The sequence below is a fragment of the Orbicella faveolata genome, unplaced genomic scaffold (assembly GCF_042242905.1).
Source record: "Orbicella faveolata isolate gen_17 unplaced genomic scaffold, um_ofav_v1 contig_24, whole genome shotgun sequence".
In the NCBI taxonomy this organism is placed as follows: Eukaryota; Metazoa; Cnidaria; class Anthozoa; order Scleractinia; family Merulinidae; genus Orbicella; species Orbicella faveolata.
Genome location: NW_028301552.1, coordinates 1,968,989 through 1,993,664, shown reverse-complemented (window position 1 = coordinate 1,993,664; position 24,676 = coordinate 1,968,989). Strand labels below are relative to the sequence as shown.

Below are 24,676 nucleotides of genomic sequence, written 5' to 3'. Positions count from 1 at the left end.
CTACTTTGTCCATTCACTCACGAACTTATTTATCAGAATTATAGCCGTCGCTTTACTCTTACATGAATCTATGAATTAAATAGTAGCACCTCTTTTGAAGACGCTTGCGTGACTTGCACTTGTGTTACTTAACGAGGCTTTAGAGATATCACAATTAACTGTAATAGCATGATGTAGCATGTTCACATGATGTCCATTATTTGTCACATTTAGCTTCTATACATATCAAAACCTGCTTTGTTTGTTTGTTAACCTAAAAGATAGTTACAAAGAGTCAAATCTAAGACCAGAAAGACCACAAAAGTTACCGAGTAACTGCGCTTGGAAAAGAAAACTGACGGAGCACATTAAATACATGTACAGTGAAGACCTCTCGTACAGTCAGAAAAAGGCTAGGATTACAACACAAAATCGCCACTAAATTCAAATAATGATGATGTTAGTTTCTTTTCATATATATGTTACTAGAGAGACGGAAAAATATGCCTTTTTAACGTATTGACACAGCAATTTAATTCCATCGATTTCTGCAATACCTTAAAAAAGTTTAAATATTTATTTACTTCTTCATCCCCCAAAAGCGTTTTTCGGAAACAAGCCGACAGGGATGTTTAAGTATAAAATATGGAGCACCAAAGGCCTTCATTAAATATATATATCTACCTTGAGCGATAATTTGTTTCTAAACTGACAAACATTCAAACGGGTTACTAATACACAAAGTAAAAGCAATTAAAGAAGAGAGATTGATCTTTGCCACTCCTGTATTGCGCGGTCCAATAGACATGACATGCCTACTATTGCGTGACTTAGGTGAAGTCACGAGACTTCACTTTTTAAACTTTCACAAAACATGAGCTGCATGTGAAAAAATAAGTAACGTCAACTTTTGCAATAGAGCGGTTTTCAATTAAATGTCGAATGTAATCAGACCATTATTTAGGTTAAGTAATTGCCTGACTACTTCCGGCACTCGATCTCAAACTGCTCTGTTGGCCGAGTAGTCTAACTGGTAGGTGGCTTGGTTTTGGTTTTACAACTCGATTGAATAAAGCTCTACTACTGGGTTATGGGACATTCACAATTTCAGGAGTGACGTATCATCAAACCCCTTGCATGGGATGATGCAAAATATCTATATACCTAATGACTTAAAACACAGCGAGTTTATCTTCTCTTAGAGACGCGATCAAGGACAAGGAAGAGCTCCTTCGTATTAGACCCAAGTGAGATATTTCAGTCTCTCAGGCTCTCATCATAATTACATTTACACATAAAACAATGCTGGTGATAACCAATTTTCAACATCATCTTGATACTGTACAATAATTATTTGAAATCCACATTAAATAACAGGCCAAATTCAGGTCCCCAGTTTTCCTGATGGTAATTTTAAGAGCCACACAAGCCATCTTTATTGATAAATTAGTTTTGGGGAAGTGATGTGAAATAGAAATACTTTCCACTCTAGTCTATGTTATTGCATAGACCTGTAAAGCTTCAACATTGAGGAAAGCATTTTCTTGAAATTTTCTTACAAAAGATATATTTGATAACTCTTTCAAAAACGCTTACAAAGACTACTCATTCACAAGTAGTTCTCTTTGCATCTTTGCACAAGCCACTTATGAGCAAGGTTTTACTCCTCTACAAAGGGCACTGAGTTTTACTGCTCTACAGAGGATATGAAAAAGAGATTTGTTGTTATGTAAAAGAACAATCAAGATTCAATACCAACAGGAAAATTTCCTTGTTATCTACATTCTACAGGAGGGATGCTTGGAGAGGGTATGGCATGTGATGATGACGAGGACGACGGTATAGATTTATGTACCTCATGAACCTCTTCAGCTTCGGCTGCTTCTGCAATACAACAGAAAGATACAACATATTACTATTCATACCGTATGTTTCAAAACCCATAGCCATCAGCATGGATAGTGAGTTACATTTTGAAATGATCTCAATCAGAGAGGCATTCCCATTTATCTCTGAATTGCTTTCTTGAGAAAACTGGAAAATAATAAAAAACTCGTAAAGGGTTCGAAGAATTAGAACTCGCTTGCTTTCTTGGTAAAAAGGTGAAGAAAAAAATAGAAACACACCTCTTTTCTTCTTGAGTCTCTTCCTCTTTCTGTCAATACTGGCGACTTCAGCTTTAAGGGAGCTGTACATTTTCCTCATTTCATTTATCTTGTCCTGGAGTAACCTGATACGTTCCCCACCATCTTCCTTTGCTTTAATTTCCTCTAGAAAAATAATACAAGAGAAAACTTAAAATTCTTTTTCACATGTCTGCAGAAAGCTTTGCAAAGTCCTCTTAAAAATGCTGGCTGCTTGAAATGTTAAAGGGGAAGTAGCAAGTGGATTGGGGTCACTTCAAAACAGAAACCTTGCTGCTGAGTATCTTTGATGATGAAATGGATTGTGACTGGAAAATGTTTGGCTAGTTTCTTTCAAGTTCTCACATCTTCCTTTCCAGAATGCCCCCAAAACAGACCACGATTTCCTCCTCTTCAGTTGATTCTACTCTCTTGGTGTTCTAACTGTATTCTGTTTTTAAGTAAGGATATCTTAGCACAGTTTTGACCACAATAGGTTTAATCCTCCATGATACTTTTTCTTCAAGGAAGAACATATACAGTCTGTAGAAAGATGTTTCTTGCATCAAAGTGAGTTAATTAAACCTTACAAATGTTTGCCTTTATGCAAACATACCAAATAAGAAAATAATGACCAATATTTTTGCTGGTAAACTTAAACACCTTTTCACTGACGACTTATAAATTAAAATTGATTTTGTGTTCGTTAAAGGCTGGTTTTCACTAGCGACGGAGTCGCAGTTGGAGTCATAGTCAGAGACGTAAGAGTGCTTACTACCTAGTGAAAATCGAAAATTGGAGTCGTGAGCAGAGTCATAAGCTTGACAGAATTGGAGTTGGAAGAATCAGAACGTTTCCATTTCTTCCGATTCTGTTTACGACTCCGTCGCTTATGATCTAGTGAAAACAGATTATTGGAGTTGGAAGCAGAAGCAGAAGAACCAACCAATCATAAGGCCTGGAATCGAGATTGGTTTATTCTTCTGCTTTTGCTTCCGACTCCGACAATCTAGTTTTCACTAGATCGTAAGCGACAGAGTCATAAGCAGAATGGGTGTTCTTCTTCTGACTCCGTCGGTTTGATTTTCACTAGATCGTATCTCTGTCGCTAGTGAAAATCAGCCTTAAAAGGCAAAAGTATAAAGTTCTGGTCTGTACATGTATGTGGGAGATCTTTAGATTGGTGCTAGCCTTACCTAGATCCATGTCAAATGACATCCTGGGACGGCGGGGTGATGAAAATACTCTCTGTGACTGACTATACACTGGACTCCCTGGAGCGTCACTACCTGTGCTGTCATTACCAGACGTGTGGCGATGTTTCTTCTTTTCCTTCCTTTTCTTATGTTTCCTGTGATGATGCTCAGAATTTTTCTTCTCCGGTTTGCTATCCTTTTCAGTACTGTTATGTTCACAAGTATTTTCAGTTGTATCTCTCCTAGGAGAATTATCAACTGGCTCATTAGTTTTCTCACTGTCATCACTACACTGAGCAGAACTGGATGCCGCTGAATCACTGACAAGATCTAGTTTAGTGTCCTCTGATGAGGAGGAGGCTGAAACTGTTTCCATGGTAGTTGTGGTACCCAGTGTTTGCAGTGGTTGATTTCCTATCTTAACTACTGTGTTGTCACTGAGCAGGTCTTCAACATCTCTGTCTTGCATACTGTTCTCATTTTCAACTTTGACCTTCTTGGGCTCTGGGCATGTCTCACTGGTGTCTTTGAAATCTTTACTAACTCTTTCTGGAGATGCAACACTTTTTATTAAACCATTTACAGTTCTCTTACTCTTATCTTTCCTTTTTCCATTAACATTACCAGAGCTGTGCTCAGATCCTTGCTCCACATTAGAAATTTCAGATGACACTCCATTTCCACAATAAGAAGTTAAATTCTTTGAGATATCCACTGATTCGCTACTGCACACAAAATTCTTCTTTTCCTCAGTTGTTGTATTTTCTGTTTCTCCTGAAATTACTTCAGGGATTGGCTGAACATGGTTCACTACATCTGCAGATTTGTTCTGTTGCTCTGTTTACAAGAAAATAAAGCCACAGTCAGCAATTTACCTACTATATTTTTCAGAAATCTTCCCACACCAAATAATACAGTTACAATGTAATAACAAAACACATTTAAGGGAAAAAAGAAGAAAAATTGCTCACAGGCAATAAACTCCCCGCCATCAAGAACATTAACAGCAAAATACTGGAGTTAACTTGCAATGGATTAGTATCCCATTTGTGAGTAACAGGACTATTCCTAGTTGTTCATACAAACTTGTGCCTGTGGCCCATGCTCCTGGGGAGCATTTTTTCTTCTTTAAGAATCCTCTGTAGAAAAATAAGATGGTGGCTGTACATTTTACCACAACACCATGCGAGCCTAATACAGTACAAAAAGTACAACGAAAGCCAAATTTTTGCAGTATTTGTCACTGTACTATTGACATTGTGTGTGCTAGGTTTGATGGTTTTAGAACGTTTCTGTACATTTTTATGAGCGTTTTCTAAGTTTCCGTGCTCTAAGAATTATGGGTAAATGTACCAGTTGCCGTCTTTTTTCCTACTGCAGATGCTGAAAATAGAACTTTTTGGCATCCATTATATTATCTTACCGGTTAATGATGGTTCTGGTGTAGTTGACTTTTGCCGCCTTCTTGACAAAGGACTTTTCACTGAAAAAAAGGATATGATAAGTTTTAATTCCTATTTTGCATGCAGGGCTCTTGTGGTTTTGGTATCTCTACAAAGTCTAGATGTGTTTGGTCCCAAAATATTTTTTTCGATTTGAACATGAAGGTTGAGCTTTAGATGACATGCATAAGCCATGCCCATCCAAGTTGACTACAAGTCTTGTCCTTGTAGGGTCATGACATTGCTTGGGGAAAGACAAATCTCTGAGCTTCTTGAGAAAGTGGTTCCTTTGAAACATTTAAAACCTTACGCAGACCACAGGAGTTATGGTTACAGGAACAGTGAGCATAACAATAAGTCTGCTTGTTAAGTATCCTTCTATAGTCATTTTATCGCTGCCCTCTGTACACTGATGAAAGTGAAAGTTGGAAGTGAATGGCTTCATGTGCTTTTCTTCATGTAATGTGATATAATTAGATGTCAGTGACCAAGACACTGGTCAACTTAGCTGGGCAAGGAACGTTAAGCCATAAAACATTCGTTGTTCATAACGTCAAAAAATGGAAGTAAACACATAACTTAATCTCCCACAAATTCATGTCTGACTGTCAGTGTACAGTTTTTAAAATATCATTTCTACATAGCCATCTTACCTTCATCCAATCCATTCGACACCTCTGAAAGCGAGTTCCTCTCTGACCTTGTGCGGCCTGTACCTCTGCCAGGGCCAGTTTTAGGTGACTTGCCAAGAGATGGTGACACTGATCCAGACCTTGTGGAAGGAGAGCATGGTCTCTTCAGTACGCACTTAGAACCATTTGATGCTGATGATGGCTTAGTAACTACTTCCTTGGCTGGTGCCACTGCTGCTTTAGATGTCCGCCTGCCAGCAGGCTTTGTAGTGGGCCTTGTCATGGGCTTAGGAGTGGATTTTGAATTGGAATCCGGTCCTTTGCTTGTACCGCCAGTTCTATTCCTTGTCTGTCTTGTACCCCATCCTGCAATCTTTTCAGGCTTTATCCATTCATCATACCTTGAACAAAATGGGGCAAAGCTGCTGCAACTTAAGTGATCTAAAGATTTTTTCCTAACAGTGATCAACATGTAACATGAACTAGCAGACAGGTTATGAGAGTAACCAACATCAACAATAGGTCACTGTTGGTCTCAGTTTGAAAATGAGCACTAGCTGAAAACGTTTTATACGAGGACTTCATTAGTTTGCTCATTCTTTTTTTTATTATTTGCTTGCTCATTTCATTTGTCCATTAAACTCATCATTCGCTTCTTTAATCGCTTGTTGGTTCCTTCAAGTATATGTAATGAGCATTCTACATACCTATTATTCCAACCAGCATAGTGAATACAGTAAATTGCACCTTCACTAGATTCAGGGTCAATATGAATTATCTGAAATAAAAGCAAAAGCTGATTATCATTCATAAGTTTGTTGACTGTTTCGTGTGTTGCATAGGCCACCATGTGGTTCAAACCATTAAGATCACAGTTTTGATTTATACTCTGAATCTCGTCAGTTGCTAGTATCAAGTGAAATGTCATAAACACACAATTTACACCATCTAGGAGTTGGCTGCCAATAGTGGAAGCTCCTGGATGTCTCAGGCACCCAACATCCATTTAGCGATGCCGTTGTCAATATGGCCTTTAATTAACAGCCAGTGATACCCCTTTGAATTATTCCTGAAAAATGTCAGTACCTTTCACGACAGATTTTAGATACACAACAACAAGTGAACATATTGCATGAGGCTGAACCGCAAGTACATGCAGCCAGTCTGGGAGGGTCACTCAACAAATGTGTACGAATAAGATTAATATATAAACGGGAAAAAAAAATGCTTAGAGTCTAAAACTGACTGACTAACTATATTAGCAAGAGAGGTTGGTTACTAAAATGAGTAATTAAACCAACAAGAAGGGCATGATCATTCAAATTGATAGTATACAAGAGTTTGTTACTACTAAAATCTTAACTAGTTGACCATACCTTGGCATCATAAAGCCGGTGATTTCTCCCTCTTCCATACTTGACTTGTACCTTATCACCAATTTCCAAATTTAATTCATCCACAGCCACATCAGATTTGCCATCAGAATGTGGCTCACTCACATCAGATGAAGACTCAGGACTGTTGACGACATCCACAGAAACATCTTCCTCAGGGCTCTTTGCTTGAGATTCACTTATCATTCCATTATCAAGACTTTGCTGACGTTTCATTTCCCTGATCCTTGTGCTTTGTTTACATTCTGCTTTCTTCACAACTATTTCATCATCATCTATGTCTGGTAAAGGTTCTAAACACTCCAGATGTTTTTCATCACTGCTGTCTTGGGCACTGTCAGGACTTTCTGGTTTGAGATTCTTGTCATTACTAATGCTCTGTTCGCCAACTTTGTCTTTAGCTAATGGATTTAGTCCTTCCTTCTCGTGAACTTCAAAAGGGTAAAGATATCTATATAACAGCAGAAAAAAGATGTTTGAAACAACCTTTAAAACCTCTTTAAACAATACTGGGCAATCCTGGGTTTCTAAATCTTTTTGTATACTGTATGGTTCCATAATGGTCAATATTGAGGCTCACCAAGTGATGCTACATGCTGATGCCACAACAAATTGTTTAATGAGAAAAAATCTTTTCCAAAACTTGACCATACAATATTTACCAATGAATGCCATCATAAACTGATGACAACCAAAAGATTTAGTAGACATATTCCAAGAGATATAATATGCTCTGAGTTTTAGAGAGTAACTATTCTCAATTAATAATTATGCATCCTGGGAATGGAATCAATGCTTTTGGTTGTTTGCTTGATGTCTACATTGTATGATATGTCCCTATTTCAATCAATACTGTATTCCAATGTTTTGAACAGAATAAAGCACAGTTAAGTCTCCACACTGTTGAAATTCACAACTCAGATGTAAATGGAAGGTATATACATGTGGGTTTAATAAAAGCAGTGATGTGTAAATCTGAGGACTTGATCACTCTCCAGGCCTGCAAGAGAGCTGAAACTGTGAACAGTGACATTTACACACTAGATCAAGGGTACAAGAGACTCAAAGAGCAACAACACTGAAAAAAACAACACACACTTTTTGTAAGCCATTTTAATGTGATGTGATGCACTTGGTGGAACAACTGGAATGTCCATTTGCTGATAAATTTTTCTCCAAAGCAATGATTCACTGGAAACCTGCAAAAGTTAGAATACATTGGTAATTATTATATAAAACATCTTTCATACAGTACCGGTCAAAGGGACTGCAGCACCTACACGCATGTAAAATGCGTGTAGTCTGCGTGTAGTATTCGTGGACAGTGCATGGCCCGTGTGTGTAAGGTGCGTGTAATTACATGCATGTAAAATTTACTGATCTGGTAGTTACACACATTTGTGTGTAATTTTACACAAATGTGTGTATTTTAATTGGAGCAAGAAACCTTTGTTACTCATACACGCAGTTGCGTGTATTTTGCAAACCAAAAAGCCACTACTAACTTGTATTCGAAACATGCGACTTTCAATGTTCACAACAAAAAGTAAATTCACAAGCCAACAAGCATTGCTAAATTACTGGACTAGCTTGAGCACCTATCAAAATACTCTTTCTTAATCTGTAGCAGTCCGCACTTGTGCTTAACATCAAACCCCTGAAAGATCCCTGAGCTTTCGTTTACGTTAAAACACATACAATGTACGTCGCAATGTAATATTTACCCACACAAGAAATGTCATTGTCAACTCCTGTTCCTTTGATAACAATGAAATAGGGATTCAAACAGAAACTCGCGGATTCTCTCTTAATTTTAACAGCGAAGAATCAAAACTTTTTTTCACAAAATCTAGACGAATTTGTTAATTTTCAATTCATCAGATTCGTGTGTAAACCCGCAATATTTACACTCGGTTCGTTCGATTATTTGGCTTAAATTACAATACATTTCACTCAGACTACTGATAAGCTAAGGTCGAGAAAAACAAAGGGATTTTCATCTGTGGGTTAAGTCTGGTTGACAGATCGTCGCGTGTCTGTATATGTATTCGCGTATGGAATAAAATGAAGCAGTGACTAATTTCAAAACAACTCTCACATTGCACAGGATTTCCACCTGGGGTAGATCTTGGTCACGTGCTAGGCAACGCTTTTCAAGAAACAGATCGAATTTCATTTTTACCACATCAAAACAATGTTTTCAGATGGAGAACATTCGCTTCTGAGCTATTAATGACGAATCTTCAACGGCTTTTTAAACTTAAAGAAGGATACCTGATGTTTAAAAATTAACTGAAAATCTCAAGCAAAATATCATGTTTTGCTGTTATTTCATGTCCATCAAGCCTCAGTTTGTCAGTCGCTGGTGCTTTTGTTGTTTCTCATGAAAAGAAAAAAAAAACATGGCCGGAAAAGCTTTTGAACACCGGTTAACTCCGAATGCTTCGGAGAACGAAATATTTTTAATGAATCTCTGGATTGATTTAAAGTACACTGATTGCTGTAATTTAGAATTGAAAGAGACATTATATGTTTATGTTCTGTTATCTCAGTGAATCCTAGCTAGCATGCCTGCCCGCCGCTGGTGCCGCTTGTTGAAACTACAATGGATAAATACTTTTACTGTAAGGGGGTAGGCCGGTTTAAGGAAACTGTATCGCAGTGCTGTCCAGTATGGTAAATGTTACACGGTAAATGTTTTGTTTTAATTACACGCACTTGTAATATTTCATTCCCATTACATGCACTTAATGAGATCCAGTTGAATGACTGCAAGTAATTTTACACATAATATCACGTTTACCGCGTGTAATTACACGCATTTTCGTGTATTTGCGCGTAAGGTGCGTGTAAGGTGTGTGGACACTGCATGTAATGTGCATGTAGTACATGCCCTTAATGTGTGTGTAATGCTGCAGTCCCTTTGACCGGTACTGTATTCCAAATACCTTGGAACAGTAATAATCAGCTGGGTCCTTGGATACTCAATACCTTACTACTTTATTGTACATGTCCAATTATCCCACTTACACCTGCACTGGCCTAAACTGGCTTTGGGGAAACATGGTTCTTCTACCACTTGTAATGCCATCAGTGTTCACACCAGAAATTGTCTTAGATAATCAGCTGCTATATTGGTAAAAGGTCTTATGAAGTATGCTAAAACCAGCACAATAGGATCAACTGGGCCAGAAATACAAACAATAAACCACTAAACGTTTTCCTCTGAAAAAACGGAATGAAATTGTGGGTTGTTTTAGCATCAATTGTTTGGGCAAAAGAGCCAGAAAGAAGCATGTGTCATGCATAGAAGAAAATTATGGGAAAATTCTTATGAAAAAGAAATTCTTATGGGTTAATTATGTTGTATTTTCAAGGCTGCTGCCTAACAGGTGCCCAGTTGCTTGAGGTGCCTAAGTTACAAGTGGGGGCGACTTAAGTTTTGTTCAAGGCCTAAACATGGAGTTTTCATTCCCATCTAATCAGTCCAATGACTGTAACTTTGTTCTACCAACATAAAATGCCTGCCAACCATTGCCAATTATTGTACATTTGTTCCCTAAATTTAAGGGTTCCTGGCTAACACACATTCTGACTGCCCGGGATGTTGCTCATGAAATCGGTTAAAAATTCATTCATGCAATAAATTAAACAAGAAACAACAGCTACTCTGATCCTGTTTTGCTTTTATCACTAGAAATATGGGCCAAAACCAGTAACAAAGTCTCTCTCTGCTCACAAAACAGCCGGAAACAGCTATATTTGAAATTCGCCTACGGTGCACTGCAAGCTCAGTGCTGAAAAAAAGCTGCAGCACTTGTGTGGATACATCAATTATTGAATTTTGTTCAGTTTGACCATAAATAGTATTCTTCCTCAGTCATGACCTGAACACTTTGCTGAACGCTTGATTCCAAAAATTGATTGATATTAGACCATACTAGTGTCTCATGGAAAATCTCAACAGAGAGAAAGGGGCTACCCTGGGCCCCTCCCCTAAATTTCCACAACTCACTCCAACACCCGCCTCCCTCCCTCCCAAAGATTGACCATGGCAAATTTTATCCTGGGCTCCTTACAAATTTCCTTAGGTAACAGCCTTGATTTTGAAGTTTACCTCTATTTGAAGGTAAACTGTACATTTACAAAAAATTACCAAAATATTGTGACATTTAGTAGTCAGCTGATTGGAGTAAAAAGAATCAAGAAACAAAACACTTAAGAGCTACAGTAATCGCCCACATATAAGAACCTGAAGTTTTCAATTTAGCCTAAATAGGTTCTTATATAAATGGTACTTAAAGCAAATTTAGGCTACCAAGGTTCTTAAAACAGGTTCTTATATTTTCATATGAATTTCATCTGAATATACTATATATATTATAAATATCATCTCATAATACAGTATAAATCATTTATTTGTACCATAGAGCAATGCCTATAGGCAGTTCAGTGCCGTTACAGTATATGTCCTTAACAAAACATAACAAAGCAACTCATGTTGAGAAGCTGAGGCATTGCTCATTGGGAACTTACATTGTTTTGATATTTTACAATTATTTATTTCATTGGGATATATTTTTATATTCTACATTTAATATTTTGTGATTCTCACAGAGTTGGAGATGGTCAGAAACCTTTCTTTGATACTGTAGCAGAGTACAGTACTTGAAAATACTTGGGGAATTATTTGAATGGCAAACACAATAGACATACAACATGGTACTTAAGCTTGAAAGAAAAAAAAAAGTGATCTTAATTCACCAGTTTCTACCTATACACTTTTACAGCAACCCCACTGATAAGAACCTAACTTAAAATGTTAGCCTTAATAGGTTCTTATGTGGAGGGGGCTTAAAATGAAAATTTTAGCCTAACAGGTTCTTAAAATCCAGGTTCTTATACGTGGGCTATTACTGTATTACAACTAACAACAATAGAGGATAGTGTGCCACTAGTTACCTTCTCCATGCCTCCATGATGTTGTACTATCCTATAAAGTTTGTATAGGTCTAAATCTTGATTTCCCAACACTGGAGGTCTTGCAATTGGTGTTCCTAAAAATTTACAATAAGACCATTGAGAATCCCATCAGGAAAGGTTAAGTCTGCATATGAGCCAAGTGGCCCATTTGGCCTTAGAACTACAAGCTGAAAAGGAAGAGGCAAAATGGAGACAAACTAAATTTAGGGCTGGCGACACTGCTTACTCAACACTTAAAGTGCCACTAACACCCCAATTTTTTTTTCCTAATATCAATTTCATTTTTCTCCTAATCACCACTGCCAAAAAATATCATTGTAACTACTTTCGTTAACTTTGCATGAATTTTCAAGTTTGTTAAATTGCCTTTTTCCATGTTCACAACAGAGGAATAGAGGAGAATGGGACAAGTTGGCTTCTGATGTCATTTCGGGAATAACAATATTTTGTTTCTGAGAAGAATATACATGCGAAAGTGTGTGTCAAAATCATTGCAGAATGCAAGGAAGATGTGCTGTTGGAGACAGTAGCAATACAGAATGCGTAGGATAGAGTACTCCTCTTCATTCAATACCTCTATCTTTATGAAACTTGATTGGAAATGAGAAAAAGACCAAAGTGGGCTGATCTGTACAAAACTAAAGCCAGGGAGCCATAGAGGATTTCTTCGATCTCGCGTTCGCTGCTACTGTCCTACAGATTTTCATGGTCGGTATATTCTCTAGAGGAAAGCTTGACATTGTCAAGGTACTGCGTAAAACAGGAATTTGGGAAAAGCTGGAAGCCATCTGACTATTCTGAGCTTGAACAATCTTCCGAATACCAAACCAAAATAAATAATGGAAACTGTAGGTAAAGAAATTAAATGCATTGCGTTTTCTATACTTGAAATAGTAACTTTTCTAAACAAATAGTAAGCAAAACCTACGTCCTACAATGAGGCGATCAAGATTGTTGAAGCTTCGACCTGGTGGACTAGCTATGTATTTGTGGACTTTAATAAAAATACACGCATGCCAGAGGTCGTAATCTGGCCACATTTCTCACTGACCATTCTGCGTACACAATTGCTTTGTTCTTTGAACTTTGTTTTTGAGGAATGAAACATATCTAAATTACAAACTTAGAATAGATCAAGAATTGATAAATATTCGAGGAAAGTGAAACAAACTATTATTATTTGACTCTCTAGCTACCGGTGGAGATTGTTGTGCTGAAAGAAGAATGCACTTGTCAGTCACCCTAAACACAATCTAATAAGTCGAGAACTCCCAGGTTGTTAGCATACCTAAACTAGACTTTTCAAACTAACAGTGATTAGAAATGTATTCAGTTAACTGATACTATACTGAACCTCTTTTCAAGATGTTGTCGAAGGATTTTCCATGATTTACTGGTACAAAATATGCACATTTGTGTAGTTTGCGATGCTTGTGTTCGCACACAGTAATTGAACTACGGTTGGTTGACAATAACGAAGTGAAAAGTTACCTCACCTTCAGATATTGTTTGCCGACATCTCTGCTTATCTCTTACGTTAAAACTATTTTCAGTCATTGATCTGGAGAAGTACATCGCATTTTAAGGTTGTGTTTTGACACTCTGAAATCTGCATGTTCTGAAAAGTCAAATTACCAACTCTTCATGTTCATTGACATCTTTCCGACTCTTTAATAGCTGTAAGTTAACTCTTCAACCATTATTTGTACCTTTATAACCCAAATTGACCAGCAAATTGTCGATCCTAGCCTACATTACAAAGCGGCAATCTCAACTGGTGACCCGGCTGCACTTTGAAATGGAAAAAAACACATACACCACAGCCGTCCAAATCCTACCTAGACTCCGAATTGTAATGCTAGATGATACAGTTCTTTCACTTAAAAATCTTGTCCAGTTTTGATAAAATATGAATCACAAATACCCAAAAATGTTTTGAGAGCTCTTGCAAGTCTCTTGAGTGTTTTAGCTCGGTTCCCGAAGTGACCTCAGCAGTAGCCCATCCCAGATCCCACTTTGCATGGTTGTGAACATAGAAATTACATATTCAAATACCTGTAGAAACAAAGGGATTTTATCCATCGCGATAATTTTAGAAACTAGTAGATTATATTACAGGAAAAAAATTTTTTTTTTTGGGGGGGGGGGGGGGGGGAACTGGCACTTTAGAAAGCCTGTGTGTAAACAAATTCTGATATTTAGATTGATGAAGACTACTTGTTTAATTTGCTCCACTCCAGAACTCATTAGAATTTTGTGTTATTATTTGGTTAATGGGACTTCATGAACTTTGAATAGTTCTATTTGTCTAATTACTATAAGTACAGGGTGTAAAATAAACCTACCTTGTTTATTGTTCTAATTTAGGTTAGGACCACAAGTTTCTCAGTCCACAACTGTAAAGCATTTCCCTCATTATATTAAGCTATTTACATATTTTATTTCTTTACCTTTCTCTTGCATGAATGCCATTAGCTTTTCTTTAAAAGCCTTCTTCTCTTCATCTTCTTCAATACTCCCCTCATCTTCTGAAGAATGAGGCTTCTTAGAGTCTTCTTCACTGTCTCCATGAACTATTACATCAGAGGAATTTTCCTCCCAGATTCCTGGAATTCTTCCAGTGTCTAAATAAGTCAGTGCTCTTTCTACAGCTGAAGACAAATAAAACAAAATATGAACAGCTCAATACTCGCTAATCCCTCTCTCTAACATATATGCAGGTTTCAAGTTAGGATTCAAGGCATGACCTTATCCCAATTTGGCAGGTCTTGGAATTTTTATCATTGGGTTATTCCAGAAAAAATCCACACACCCCTCTTGTCAAATCAGCTGTTGAGACTTAAATTGTTTGTTTGAACAACAACATAAATCAAATGAATTAAATGTCAAAATTACATCAGCATTTAACTATGAAATCATTCAAAGACTATTTTCTTTCAAAAAATCATCAAGAGACCACTTTGTTTTCACTGTTATGCGAAAACATTCAACATACATCAACCCCTATTCCCGGAGGGTGGCCGTTTATTAGGGGTTTGACTATACGACTAAAAAGAGAAACCAAGTTATGCAAGCGCTTGGTGAAGTTAGCAATTTTCAAATTAAAAGTGGGCATTCCTTCTCTTTTAATGTGTCAAAATAACTATGTAATTGTCACTACTTAAGCACATTGCAAGAACATTCTTTTAGTTTTGAAAATAACAAAAATGATCTCCAGAATGCACTCTGATCATCTTTTCTATTAGGTGTAAATTAAACTTTTACGACCACCAAAAAAAGGAAATCCTACCGGCAAGCAGGACATGAGAGGGGAGGGGTTAAAAATTAGGGGGAAGGGTGGGAGTCAAAAAACTTTGCCATCCATTGATGTGTGTGATTTTACTGAGATAACCCATTCCACTATTTCCAAACTAGACATCAGATATTACGTCCCATGACCCACACTTAAGATGCTTCAAGATGCCTCATTGCATCAGACACGTAATTCAAAAATGAGAAGAGACATGATCAATTCAGCTAGATACCCACCTGCTTTTAATTTTCTGTTTTCACCTTTCATTACACCATGAACTGGATCTTGATCCTTGGAGAAATCTTTTGCATCCTTAACATTTATCACATGGCTGAAAAATAAGGATAAAAAAAGACAGCATTGTTTGCATCACAGAACATCTCTTTGGAAATCAGTTTCAAAGCATTGTCCAGGGAGGAAAATTACAGTTGAACCAATAGTAAATGACTGAAGGGCAAATCCAAGGGAAATGTGTTGAGTTGCAAATAGCCATTTTTAGTCAGGTCCAACTGTATTATTAGGTGCCTCTTGAAGTTTACTTCAAAAATAGACATCATGTCATTTCTCTGCATGAATAATTAACATGAAGCACCAAGGCTTTTGTAACCCAGGGTTCTCATTACAGTACCGCTCAAAAGTAAGTTACCACCTTCTTGCGAGATGAGATTATCTTCTCACGAGACGAGACTCTCGCCTCAAGAGATGAGACTTGTCTCGAGAGATGAGACTTTCGTCTTGCAAGACAACAGTCTTGTCTCACGAGAGCTTTAAAAAACTGTAAGTACGGCTGCCTGAACTTCTTGCAAGATTTTAATAGCTTATTGTAAAGCAAACAATACAGCAACAACGCAGCAAAACTTTGCCTTTTATCGATCGATCAACAGACCGTTTAACTTGGTTGCCCCATGTACACGTAGGTGAGTTCAACATCAACACAACTAATTTGACCAAAAGATCGCAATCTTTCCATCAATCGCTCAACTGAGGTTGACTTGCTTGGAAAGCTCATTTAACAATGAAATTAAGATCAAGAACAACCACCATTTTATTTTGCTTAATACATAACTTTCAATATTCAAACTGACGTTTTCTGCGGTCTATTTCACGTTCCAATTCTTTGGATGCCACGTGTGTTTGTGTTTTGTTAGCAAAGGTCACGTTTTCAACTTGTTGTGCAATCAAAAATTCACTTCCTTTCTCCCTGTCAGATGGAGCATGTACAGATTTACCAAAGTTCTCTTTCCGTTGGTTAATAGATATGGGCTACTGACCAAGTGTGAGGTCAAGATGGGTGGATATTGGCCAAGTTCTTTTTTTGGGTGTTTATGGACTGAGATGAATTGAGTCGAGGTCCATGAACTCGCAAAAAAAGAATGAGGCCAATATTCAGCCATCTTGACCAAACAACCTTGGTCAATAAAGGATTTATTATATGGCTTTCTGGGAAATTTTTCTTGCGGGACACGGCGGGTAGTCCCGAGTGGGCAAGATAGCTCCATCTTGCCTGCTTGGGTAGCCAATCACAACGCAGGATTTGATTCATCTTGCCCGCTCACGGAGCAGGCCATATAATAATACGATTTCTAAGATTGTTTACATTCAATTTTATTGATGAAAACAACAGTTTTCGATTCAAAAGTGAGTTCAAAGGACATGCACACTTATGCAAATTCACTGTGTTATGGACTAAAAATAATCAGGGAACTATTGACACTTAACTCATCAATTACTCAAGCACTTTCACCAACGTCTTTACTTGAGATAAAAAAAAAATGTTTCCATTCAGTTTCTTCATTTGAGATGATAGTGTTGGGTCTTGCAAAGCAGGTTTCGACTTAAATGCTGTTGCTTATGCAAAATCAACATGCTGCAATGAAATAATTAAAGTGACCACCGAACGCAAGTTTTGGTGAACGTCTTTGATGTTCGTTTTTCATCACTTTCATTTAAGTTTTTCGCTTGTAAGTTAAAGTTGGCTCTCTCGAAGCGGTGTTTAAAACAAGAGCCCACAAAACCAGATGCTCTCGCAGGGTAAACTTCACAGCATCGCCAGAAATTAATTGTTTTCTCGCAAGCTAACTGCTTGTAATTTATTCCAAAATATACGCTTCAATGGTTCTTGCGAGACGACACTCTCGTCTTACAAGGCAAGACTCTTGTCTCGAGAGAAACAAGATGAGAGGTGGTAACTTACTTTTGAGTGGTACTGTAAGTCCACGGTAAAAAAAGCTGCATCTTCTTTGGATTGGTAGAAGTCTCTTTGAAAGGCTTATTCCAAGCATAGGGCAGGAAAATTATCTTCTATGTGCTAATCCCAAGGTTTACCGGAAGTCTTGTTATTTCTCTGCACGACTGATTCACATGAAGCGTCAAAGCTCAAAAGTCTCCATATTACTTAATATACCATATTGCTTTGTTTGGGGGAAGGCTTAAAAGAGCCTTTACTGAACAAAGATAAATAGCTTTGTTGGTAACTAGTACTATTAACTTTTCTAAACTCTTTTTATAAAAACAGTTCTCTAAAGTAAAAATAAATAGTTAAGTTATCAACCAGTTTTAGAGCTGTTGCTGTTACATTTGTCATCAACTTACTATTTTCCATCTTTGAAAGAGCGGACGAGGCATTTCTCTTTTGTTTTCATCAAGTCAACCTCATTCTTACTTGGATTGACACCCTGCAATACCACAAAATTGTATATATATTATCAATCAGTGGAACACCCATTGCCATCCACCCAGCCTTAGTAACAATACAGGTTTTTTGTTTCATACACAATCAATCAAATTTTCTCCAATGACTATGACAAAAGGAAGCATATCTCATAAAAGAGAAACAGACTGATATTATCCAATCAAAGGTGACTACACATCTGGATTAAAAAAAATTATGGTGAAAAATAACTACATGTTCTAGTTTTATTGCATTTTTGTTTAAAAAAAAAATTAATAAATAGTTTCTGAAAAAAAATGAGACCAACAATTATTGTTTTACTCGTACATAAGGTTACAGCACTCTTAAAAAAAAATTTAAAAAAAGGTTATGACACTCACAAAATTATATCTTTTCTTGTTTTTTCAAATTCAGTGAAAAATGCTAAAGTGTTGCTGCTCAAGGCGGCTCATTTTTGTAGCCTTGTTTTATGGCCTTGACAAGAATATATATATTTTTACATCCAGGAACACATTATTGGGAATGAGTTCCATGCAGAATGTCAATGGAATGGAAACAGAATATATAAGGACCATATAAGGAATGTGTACAGAACAGGTACAGGTATAAAATCCCTGTTTGATTATTACTGAGGGGTTGTGAGACAACTTTACAAATTAGTACTATATAGCAAGGAAATCTCACCAAAGCTGGAAACCACATGTTTCTCCTTTTTGATCCACTTTCTACAATGACAACCTTAATTAAGGGAAAAAAAAAGAAACTATTTGATAACAATTAAGAATTAAGAATTTATACCAGAAAAAGCTATTTCCTGAGGTATTACAAAACCCCAGATTCACAAATAATGCAGAGACAGTTATCTAAACCTTGCCAACAATGCTGTCATCAAATAAACACTTCTTCTTTGTTGGAGCTGATCTCTGTTCATCTCGCTCTGTTTCAGAATCATCCATACTTAAAAGAACAAAATGAAAATTAACAATTGATAAAAATTCTTTCAAGAGCATAAAAACACTGTCAAGTAGACAGGTGCTTAACTGAATGAAGAACAGTCATCGTCAACTCAGGAATAATGTTTTGATATACTGCCAGAATCTCAGTGCCAACATTTCAGAAATTTATAACAAACAGTTACTATTGTTTATTTCTTAACCTTGGGATAAATAAACTAGAAAAAAATGACATGATTACAAAGTAAATCCAACGCTCAAGAACAGGCTTACCAATAGCCTTCATGTGGTAGCTCTGACACATTGTTTGATTTTTTTTTTTTACTTTACCCCAGAACTATGGTACCACATGGCATACATATTTCTAATAGAGATTTAGCCAAGCCTAAAAGCCTAGCTCCATCCGGGTTGTTCAAAGCCCGATTAAGCTAACCCAGGATAAGCGAGAAATTTGTTTGCAGTCTTGTAACTTTGCAGGTGAGGTTCTCTGTTTATATTGTTTGGCCTTCTGTTTTGAGTTTGAATAACCTCAAACTACACAAAACATAAGCCGTGAACAACAATTTTATACAAGAAAATTTTGCACTTTAATCCTGCCTTGGTGTTAACCAGTCCTGATTACAACAAGTTAGCCTCAGTTGAGCCCACAATCCAACAAAAACTCAGTACTTGTTCAGCAGTCACCATCAAAAAAACACTTGACCTCAACGAGCTTTTAACTTGAGCCCGTGATATGGTCACGTGATACTGGTCAGCGGATACCTTGTTTTGACTAGTGTCAATTGACCATGGAAACTGTACATTACCTTGCTGCCTGACTTAGTCTTCTCTTTTTCCTTTTCTTTCCATCCTGAAAAAGAAATGAACTCAGTGCTTTGATAAATTTAATGCAAAGGCAAATTTCTTGGACATATAGCATGATCATACACTCTCCACATTGCTGATCGTAGCAGTACGTGTATAACATATGAACTGAGTGAACATCCTTGTTCATTAGGAGTCATTCCATAGCTCTGAGCATAGAGCACCCAACCAGTATTTTAGAGATCAGGAACTGATCACATAATGAACATTATATCTCTCTCATTTTACTACCAAACTTAAACTTTACAATCTTTCCTTATTTCTGTTCCCCCCTCCCTTTAAGTTTTTGCAATCAGTTGTATAATGTTAGATGTCAGTGCCTAGGAATAATGTCACAACAAATACAACTGGAAATTTTCTTTATTTCTACAGATACAGGTTTTACGACAACCTTAAACTATGTGTATATACCCATGCCACTGGCTCTTTAATTGCTTGCTTTACCAGTGAACGCACCCTTGTAATGCACCTTTTGCCACAAACACTAACCGATTTTTAATGCCTCTTTTTTATGTTGAATTAAAAATCGAAATTTTCTCACATGGAGTATAGGGCAACTTTTAATACAACATTTTGTTTGAAACAACATGTTGCAGGCTTTTGAAAGCCATTAAAAATCCTGGAACATTGTTGCCCGAATTTTGTTTTTCGCACAATGTTGTGATAGAAAATCGTCTCATGTAACCTAACGTTGCCAACCATTTGATAGCTTCCTTCCCAAGTGCAAGGGTTGTTTTCTCTCTTTGTCTTCCATGTGGAATTTAAAACCATTTTCCAGTATTGCCTTTCTCGACTTTACTTCGGTGATTATTGACCGTGCGGCCATGGGCCGAGCACGGTTCTAGGTTTATCCGTGGTTTATTATTATTTTTTTTTTTTGTCAGTGACCAGACGCAGACCTCCGCTCAGCCAAATTCCGAGTCACGCAACGTGTGATGTTTTTTCCGCCAGAAGCTGTTAAAACATTAATACACGGATAATTTTACGGATATTGTTTCCTTTGTTGTGGGTAAAATATATTTTCTTTTGGTTTTATCGAAGCGTTGGATTCAAAGGGAATAATAAATACGCTAAAAAAAGGTATTACGTCAGCCATGGAATGCGTCGACGTTGCAGCTTTCACTTTCGCTACGTGACTAATAAGATTGTGTTTACTTTGGAAGTTTATTTTGCCAGAAGCGACGGTCATCAATTTATTTGCAAGTTTGCGAGTATTTCTTGTGGTTTTAGGCAAATGAAGTAAATTCTTTGGCTCTTTCATTGCAACGAGTTCATAGATCAGAAGGAAAATGAAATATTTGCAAGCCAAGCAAAGAACATGTCAGGACATGCAATGATTACGTCATTGGTAGGGAAATAACCACCGTACTAAAGATAGCCGTCGATAACGTAATTCTTGAATAATGTGACTCGTGTGACTTCTTTGCTAGCCCTTTACTCAAGGAAAAAATTAAATTTAAACTTGACTTTTAAGAAAGAAAGCTGTTGTTAATAGTGTTCGTATCTTCATGCCCATATATATCCCAAAGAAAGTTCCAGATTAACACTATTACGTCATCGGAGATTTCGCAACGGCTACGACTGATGGTGCAATAGTACAGTCAGTGTTGATCAAGTGATGTGATGTCTACAGTAATCAATGAATCATCAAGGATTACTTTTGAATGTGCACTGCGTTGCGACTGTAGTGCTAAGAAAACAGTTAAATTTTAAAAGCGCGGTTTTAAGATCTAACAGATCTTCTTGTTTTGTTTTAAAAATAAATAATAAATGAAAGAGGGAAAAGCACTTTATAGTCAGGGACTGGCAAACTACTGGCCCTCCATACATCAACTAAAAATTCTTTTATGGTTTCCATCTGCAAAATCACTTGAGATATCAGAGAATGTTGCTAATCATGTTAAGGTTAAATCCAAGTTATGTACAGGTAACAGTGAGCTTGCACTTGCAAGTTATAGTGCAGACACTAAGACTGTTGCCATGTTACTTGCTGGACTATGCACAAGTTGTAACAAAATAAAAAAAACTGAAAACACATTCAGTACATATAACACTGGATTTGTCACAATATTATTTACCTGCACAACTGGGGTACCAAAATTTTCAGGATCTGTGAGGGGAAGATGGTCAAGGGTCTGGAAAGAATAAAAACAATGTATTGTAAAGAAAAGCACGTGCGTGTAGAATTCCTCATAAGTGATGCAACTCCAAATGTACATGTTGGAATATGAATTTACTCATTTAATGCCCACCTCACTTTCGTTGAAATGTCGTCCCCCTTTCAAACACAGAGAAGTCCTTCTCAATGTTCTTTCATCGCCATCATCAAAAACTTGAAGAGAAGTAAACATATATGTGATTAACAGCTTGTTTTGGTTCTGTATAGCTTACCTCTCCGGTACCTTAGATAACGAAAAAGAATTCTTACCAACAGTGTAGACGCTGGCGTCGGTGAGTTTGGTTATAACTCCTTCCATAAATTGGCCATCGGGATTCTTGGCTTCAACCACTGCTCCCACCTTCAGTGAGAAGAAAAGAGACATCTTACATGTGGCAGAAAAGCAGTACATACTGAACAACATCAGCTGATAAGAGATCGACAAGAGAACGAGAGAATGGTGCCTGAACAAAGAAAGGAGAACGTACCTTCAAAGAGCCTTTGACACAATCATCATTAATTGTGACCGAAGTGTTTGTTTTAGTAAATGTAACCTACAGAAAGCAAGAACATAATCCAAAATAACAAAGGATGTGAGAAACACGGCCTTTCTCGCCTCTAAGAACAGAAATCCACAGCAGTAACGTGTGGGGAAACCATTTCAATCTTCACTGACCTTGCATTTGACAAGCTTCTTCACAACCTTCACGTTAGCTTCACAAAAAGCTCCTCGATATTTGGCACTAACATCCGTTCCTACCGTTAAGAATGGGGGTTCCTCTGAAGGCTGTGCCTGACGAAAGATGAAAGAACAGAAAGGAACGAGGTTTGGAGCAATTAATGACGTGAGCAAGGAGTTGCTTTGAATTATAGATGATCTTATCCCAAATTCCCTGAGTTTTAATGTTGACTTGTCATAAAACCAGCGGTTAGCAAATGTGCCGGTTTAATCAGAAGCAAAGGCTGAAAAATGAGGCATCCCTGCAACAACTTTAAGAGGAAGAGAGAGTGGCTTTAGCAAGTTGATACGAGCACGGTCACAATGCAACGACTGCAGATCGAGTGTTATCGTGTAAACGTCGTGCAACGTACTGTATACGAACCGAGGTTTTCATTTCAGTAACAAGCCATAATTCCACAGCAAAAACCATTGACTAGAAAATACTTTTAGTTAAGTTCATCAGCTTACAGAATCTTGAGTTCTGCTCAGTCTGATACCTGGTACTATAAAAGCATGTAAGAAATCTTCGAATGAGCATTCGTAAACAACATGTCCTGACCAACTAACCAAGTTGACAGAACATGCTTGTCTCGAAGCAATCGCTCATTCTTTTTCTCCCTGCATAACACAGCTTAACATTCATATCTACAACAAGGGTATCGCTATATTCGAAAATACCTTTATTTGCTTCGAGAACTGTTCCGACAGAGATGCGAAATGAGTAGGAAGACTAATGTGAGATAAAGCTAAAAGCTAAACCCAACTAGTAACAAAGTAAGCTTATAGTTAGCAATTTAACCAACAGAGTATGATTGCACAGACACATCACTGCTTTCTTTTAAGACTACAGAGAATCAGGAACATATGCAAGACGTAAACAAACAATTGAGCGGCTAGATTCCGAGCTTTTCTTGGTAAGAGCATTTCTGTTTTCGAGTATTCCATGCCTCAAGCAAGTGTGCGCTAAAAGTTGAACCTTACGACGACTGAATTGCTGCCAAGCTTAAACTGTACGCTACAGGAAGTTGCATCTCTTTGCAAGGATCAACTTAACGTAACATATTACAGCCAAAACTCCGGACTGTTTCTACAAACTACAAAACAAGAGTAAAGTAAAGTGAAGAAATAGAAGAGGGACTGACAATGAACATCATGGAAAAATTTCTCGGAGTGAACGTAAACACAACTAAACTACTGCACATTTTAAGTCAACTCACCATAAGGAAACTTAATCTATGGTCCTGAGACCACAGTCAGCAGCGCTAAGCAATCCGTCCCTACGATCACCCAAAAATCCAACGAAAACTTCAAACTGAAGAGAAACTTGCGATGGCCGACAACAAGGACGCTCGACTTACCCTCCTCAACCAGGGGCCATGGGGGGTCCTTATCGCTGATTGGACGTTCCGTTCAGAACCTCCTCCAGTGGACCTCAGTTTGCTCTTGGTCCACACCATATTTGGCAGATTGGAGGCGAAATTGACAACTTTCATTGTGCTGTTTTACTTCCGGCACCACAATAACATCCGCTTGGTTCGTATTCGCGGGAAACTTAATTAATCCAAGCAGACGCTGGCTTCAACGAAGAAGTAACTCATCGTGTTTTTCTTTATTGATTTAATATTTACTAACTTGTCATAATCGTTGTCACAAGCTCACTGTTGGTTTGTAGTGACCTTTTATTTAAATAAACAATATTTTAATTTTTGCATGCACAAAGCCAAACAAAATTTACAAAACCTAAAAAATTACAGGAACCAAAAAAGTTACTTGAGAAAAATAGCGAGAATTTAATTTTAATTCGAAAAAGTAAGTGAAAAACAAATAAAGGGAGAAGATTGGAGATGAAATCAGAAGAAGGTAATATTTAACTGATTATCAATTTTATCAATAAAATCAGGAATTAATAATAAATCATTCCAGAATTTCCTTTTGCAAATGTAATGCAAGAACAGAATTGTATAATTCAATATTTCATGATTCGCAGAAAAATAAAACAAATAAAAGAATCAGTCATATAATACTGAAATTGAACAAGAAGATGAAAAACCAAAACACCGCCTTCCTGAATCATACATGTGTTATGCTTGGACTACATCAGTCCTTGCATGGAAACTCCATCTGAGGAGGAGAAGGAATAAGGCAGGAAACTGATCATCAACAACTTCCACTATGAACTTTGACTTGTTAGATTCTCTCTCTCTGGGATCCACTCTGGGCATGTTGGAGAAAAGATAAGGACCGCAGTTCGGGGATTAATTTCAAAAT

General features: G+C 37.3%; 1 protein-coding gene across 1 annotated transcript; it reads right to left on the bottom strand.

Annotated features, from left to right (window-relative positions):
- LOC110045828 (AT-rich interactive domain-containing protein 4B-like) lies at nt 1-23,781 on the bottom strand. The gene is made up of 21 exons (XM_020751452.2): nt 23,626-23,781; nt 22,364-22,480; nt 22,176-22,241; nt 21,958-22,048; nt 21,782-21,861; nt 21,608-21,664; nt 19,472-19,515; nt 18,582-18,669; nt 18,397-18,450; nt 17,634-17,716; nt 15,278-15,372; nt 14,200-14,400; nt 11,729-11,823; nt 7,865-7,965; nt 6,749-7,217; nt 6,080-6,150; nt 5,394-5,773; nt 4,722-4,781; nt 3,299-4,135; nt 2,106-2,249; nt 1-1,863 (listed from the first exon to the last, which is right to left on the bottom strand). Exons 1-21 carry the CDS (start codon nt 23,626-23,628, stop codon nt 1,754-1,756), a joined length of 3,246 nt encoding a protein of 1,081 aa, XP_020607111.2. The 5' UTR covers nt 23,629-23,781; the 3' UTR covers nt 1-1,753.
- Between the last annotated feature and the right edge of the window lie 895 nt (nt 23,782-24,676).

What these genes read in the sequence shown, in the direction of transcription:
- LOC110045828 (XM_020751452.2), bottom strand. An exon ending in ATGACAGCATTGTTGGCAAG is followed by an intron (nt 18,451 to 18,581) that starts GTTTAGATAACT and finishes CCCTTAATTAAG; the next exon opens with GTTGTCATTGTAGAAAGTGG. An exon ending in ACCGGCTTTATGATGCCAAG is followed by an intron (nt 6,151 to 6,748) that starts GTATGGTCAACT and finishes CTTTTATTTCAG; the next exon opens with ATAATTCATATTGACCCTGA.